The sequence below is a fragment of the Pediculus humanus genome, genomic scaffold, assembly GCF_000006295.1.
Source record: "Pediculus humanus corporis 1103172108319 genomic scaffold, whole genome shotgun sequence".
Taxonomy (NCBI): Eukaryota; Metazoa; Arthropoda; class Insecta; order Psocodea; family Pediculidae; genus Pediculus; species Pediculus humanus.
The window spans coordinates 312,480-317,501 of NW_002987888.1; the positions used below are offsets into that span (position 1 = coordinate 312,480).

The 5,022-nt window shown below is 29.6% G+C and overlaps 1 protein-coding gene across 1 annotated transcript; it reads right to left on the reverse strand.

Annotated features, from left to right (window-relative positions):
• Window positions 1–334: 334 nt before the first annotated feature.
• Phum_PHUM611170 (tubulin beta-1 chain, putative) lies at window positions 335–2,670 on the reverse strand (the record flags this gene model as incomplete). The annotated part of the gene is made up of 7 exons (XM_002432999.1): window positions 335–447; window positions 750–934; window positions 1,011–1,238; window positions 1,664–2,072; window positions 2,145–2,354; window positions 2,427–2,535; window positions 2,614–2,670. The coding sequence occupies 7 exons, from the start codon at window positions 2,668–2,670 to the stop codon at window positions 335–337; spliced, it is 1,311 nt and encodes a 436-aa protein (XP_002433044.1).
• Window positions 2,671–5,022: the final 2,352 nt, after the last annotated feature.

The following is a 5,022-nucleotide window of genomic DNA, read 5'->3' on the forward strand; positions in this document are numbered from 1 at the left end:
TTATTATTAACATTATCGATTGTGAAAGAGTAATTAAATTTTAATTATTGTTAAGTTTTTCTTATACGTTTATATTTTTATACGTTTCATTTAATTTTATCGTCGTCATAAAAAATCAACAATTTAAAATGTGATTTATTTATATATATATATATGTCGAAATTACAACGTAAAAACTAAATCGTTTGATTTATTATCATTATTATTATTATTTTAATTAATAAACAATAACATATAAAATTTTATTTATTTGCCGAAGGGGGGGAAAAAAAATAAAAAACATTGTCAATACGCAACAAAAAAACATTTTTTGAAGGAATATGTGTTAGTTTTTTTATTTTTCTTTAGATTTTCCAGCGGTTAAATTTTCGTTTTCTTGATATTCTAACATCAAATCGTTTACATTTGCTTCTGCCGTATTGAATTCTATTTCTTCCATTCCTTCACCTGGAAAAGTCAAAAAAAAATTTTTTCCCCTCATACTTTATGAATTTTCTCTCAGCCTTTGTGAAACTTCAACTATCAAAGTATATTAGGGTTGTATAAAATGATCATTCATATAAAATTAATTTAACATTTTAATTGAGTTTTGGCATTTACAAAATGTCATTTATAGGAAAAATTATTCTTTAAAGGCGTCGTTTTTCCACGTGGTTATTAAAAATAATAAATTTTTATTAAAGGGTTGTTGTTTCCTTTTATTCACCCTTTTCCCCATTGAGTTTTTATATATTTCAAATATTACTCACCAGTATACCAATGCAAATATGCTTTTTTCTTATACATTGTTAAAAACTGTTCGCGAACTCTTCGAAACAATTCGCGAATGGACGTTGTGTTTGCTATTAGAGTTGCCGATATTTGAAAACCGATAGGAGGTACGGCACAAACGGCCGTTTTAACATTATTTGGTACCCATTCGACAAATTGTGAACTTTAAACAAAAATAATAATAATTAACGATTTGTTTGCTGTTTGTTTGTTAAATCTTCTTGTTCCCTTCATCGTACCTGTTTTTAAGTTGAATGTTATAAACTTGTTGTTCTATTTCTTTTGTTGAAAGCGTACCGCGATACAAACAAGCAACCGTTAAATATTTTCCTTTTTTAGTATCACAAGCAGCGAGCATATTTTGCGGGTTAAATATTTGTGCTGTTATTTCTTGAATGTTTAATTTTCTACTGGAAAGACTTTCTCTACACGTTAGCGGAGCAAAACTGGATATAAAAAAATGGAGCCTGATAATAAAAAAAAAAATTATTATTATTATTTTATTAACCTTAATTAAAAAACTTTTTATCCAAAAAAATTAAAATTTTTCTACTCTCGGTCAATTTACTATTAATAAAAAAATTCTCTCCCCTTCCCACCCCCGTAAATTTAAGATTTTCGGTAAATTGATCCACATTTCATCGGTTTTTATAACTTTATTTTAATAATAATAATAATAATTATTATTTAAAAGGTTTTTCGTAAAAGTTTATTATATTTTCTCATAATTAAATCCTCCATTCTCTTATTTCCAAAAAATCAATTATTAACTTTTAAATTTTTGTTACGTAAATTTTTTTTTTTTTGGGGTGGGGGTGGGGTAGGAGGGGTGGGGAGAGAGAACACGATGCCGAAAAAGGACGAAAAAAAATAGAAGAAGGGGAAAATTTACCTTGGAAATGGTATCAAATTAACTCTTAACTTTCTATAATCGGTCGTTGAGGGTCCGGCAAATCTTACTGGAGCCGTAACTCCAGCCATAACCATGGCGACAAGTGAATTTAAATGATCGAAAGATGGATGACTTAATTTCAAAACGTTCGTCGATACGTTATGCAAAGCTTCGTTGTCCATGCAAAATGTTTGATGACTGTATTCAATCAAATGATTAAACGTGAAAATGGCATTGTAAGGTTCGACTACGACGTTACATAGTAGGGGTGATGGTACGACGCTATACGTGCAAACTCCTCTTTCTAAATATTCTTCTCGAAGTTTCGCTACCAAAAGTGATCCCAAACCCGAACCGGTACCACCACCCAAACCGTGTACTATTTGAAATCCTTGAAAACAATCGCAATCTGTATGGCAAACAAACAAAACCGTTAAAATCATTCTTTTATACGAACCGGAAATACTTTCTTTCGACTCACTTTCCGCTTCTCTTCTTATTACGTTCAATGCATTTTCGCACAATTGCGCACCTTCTACGAAATGACCTTTGGCCCATACGTTACCAGCTCCTTCACTTCCAAAGATAAAATTATCCGGTTTGAAAATGGCACCGAATTGTGAACATCTTATCGAATCGATAGATGATCTTTCCAAATCTATCATGACGGATCTCGGCGTGTAATGTAATCCTTTCGTGATGATAACAATAATAATAATAATAATAAAAAAACTCGGACGGAAAATTTTTTTTCATTTCTCACCTTTGGTTTCGTTGAATAGGACGCTAAATCTTTCCAGGAAACTTTTATTTTTACCAATGAAAGCGCCATTTTCACCAATTCCATGTTCTCTACAAATTATTTCCCAAAACTAAAACAAAAAAATTAACATTAAAAATTTCCAAAATTTCCATAATTTCCAAAAAATCATGGAGAAATTATCACTAACTTGCGTTCCGATTGCGTTACCACAATGTCCAATTTGTATGTGTATAAGTTCTCTCATCTTCTCCAAAAAAAAGAGTTATTATTATTATTAACTTTAAAATTTTACAAATTAAATTTTTTTATAGTGCCACCGACATTTTCTTTTTTTTTTTTTTTTAATCAAAAAATAATAATGATGATAATTTTATATTAGAAAAATAATTCCGAAAATTTTTTTTATATCACAAATACATTATGTTTACATAATTTATTTTTATTTTTTATTTTTAAAAAAATATTTTTCCAGGTTTTTCATGGAACGTTTAGAATTTTTCCAAGTAAAAAAATTTAATTATTAATAGAAAAAAAAATTTTTGTAAAAAAAATCGAAGGGAAAAAAATGGAGAAATTGTTGTTTTTTTTCTGTAATTTTTTTTTTCCTGGAAAAAATGATAATTGGTTAACGAAAAATATATGATAATAATTATAATAATAATAACTTTTTAAACTCATTTCCGTTACCATAATAATAATAATAATGATTTATATATAAAAAAATAAATAAAATTTACAAGGTAAGTCGGTAGAATTGTTGTTATGGAACAACGATCCCGGTTGTCCGTTCCAGATTATTACTTTAATAAATTATTCCCGAGCCCTTTAAAAAAAAAAAAATTATTTTTTCTATCCTTCCCCCTCCCTTCCTATCCCCCTTTAATTCCGACTTAAGATATGTACTTCATCGAAATCATTACGGTAATTTTTATTAATAATAATAATAATAATAAAAATGAAAAAAAAATCTTCAACGTTTACAAAACAATCTCACGTTTATTATTTTCAATTTTTTTAAATCGACTGCAAAAAAATCATTATCATTATTATTATGGTCATTCTTAAACACGACAAGGCTCTTATTTCTAAGGGGTTTTTAAGCATTTACCCCAGGTTTGTACCCGATTCCTTAGAGAAAAATACTCGAATTTCGGTGGTGATATTTATAATATTTTCCGAAGAATGTGGGCCGTCCCACAAAGTGCCATTTCCTGGATGGTTTCTTCTTTTAGGTTCTTCAAAATCTTCTTTAAATTTTCTTTCATTGAATGTGGCATGGCTCCCAATGCTCCCACGATGACCGGAATCGTTTATGTTTTTGTTCCCCACATCCTGGCTATTTCAATTTCCAAATTTCTATATTTCAGATTTTTCTCTGCTTTATTGGCTGTGGTGTTTTTTTCTGCCGGCATGGATACCTCAATTAACTTACACCATTTTTCCGCATTAGGCCTGAGGATGATATCCGGTTTGTTAGCTGGCACAGTTTTGTCAGTGTGGATTTGTTGATCATGCAGAACTGTGCATGGACCTACTGCCGTAACCGGGCTTGGAATGTGGTTGTACCTTGGGTAATCCATCCATTTCATATTCTCAGCATATACTCTAATGGAGAATTGACATAATTTCTTCTGAGATTGGGCTTTGCTATTATAAGTTGCAAATGGCCCTTCTTCCATTATCTCGTTTTCTTGGACGATTTGTTTTGTCCTTTTCAGTACTCCTTTTTTTGTAATTTTTTCTTCCGTATGTATGACTTGACTTAGGCTGACATAGGGTCCTCTTAATAAGATTCTATGTATTTTCCCATTCCAATTATGGCATTCTGGTATGCCGCTTATTATTATTATTATTATTATTAAATTATTATTATTATGACGACAATTCGTCCTGATGTTTGTCGGAGCTTTTTCAACATATATTCCACTTTTCTACCCTTCTACCTAAAAAAATTAAATTTAGTTCAAAATTTGATCTTATGTATTAAAAAAACATAAGTCCAAGGAGGTATAAAGTAAAATAAAATAAAAAATGAATAAAAATAAAATAAAATGCAACATTGGGTTCCCGCGAAAATAAAATGTGTGCCAGGTAAAATATACAAGGTCGTCCTACTTAGCGTAAACAGTAAACAAGGTCGACCTTGGTTGAAAAAACGTGACCATGAAAATTTTCACAAAATTGAAATGTAAAACTAATGGCCTTGTATTCAAGGTCGACCTACTTAAAATAAATCGTAAACGTTGGATTTTCGCGCTCAAGGTCATTTTTAACTTAAAACATCGAAAAATTTTCTCCGATGTATCAGAAAAACATAAGATCCAAGGAGGTATAAAGTAAAATAAAATGCAACATTCGCAATATAATGCAAAATATTGCAAAATTTGTTTTTTTATGTGTGAGGCAAACATAAAAAAATGGATGTGTACTGAGTACGCTTAAAATCAGGTATAGAGATTTGGATGGGTTCATGGAGATTTTATAATCACTCGATACAATAAATAAATTAGTATTTTTAATATTTTTATTGGCAAAATATATTATAATGTAACAGTTAACAAAAGAAAATGGAGGAGTAAAATAATATACAATCAAT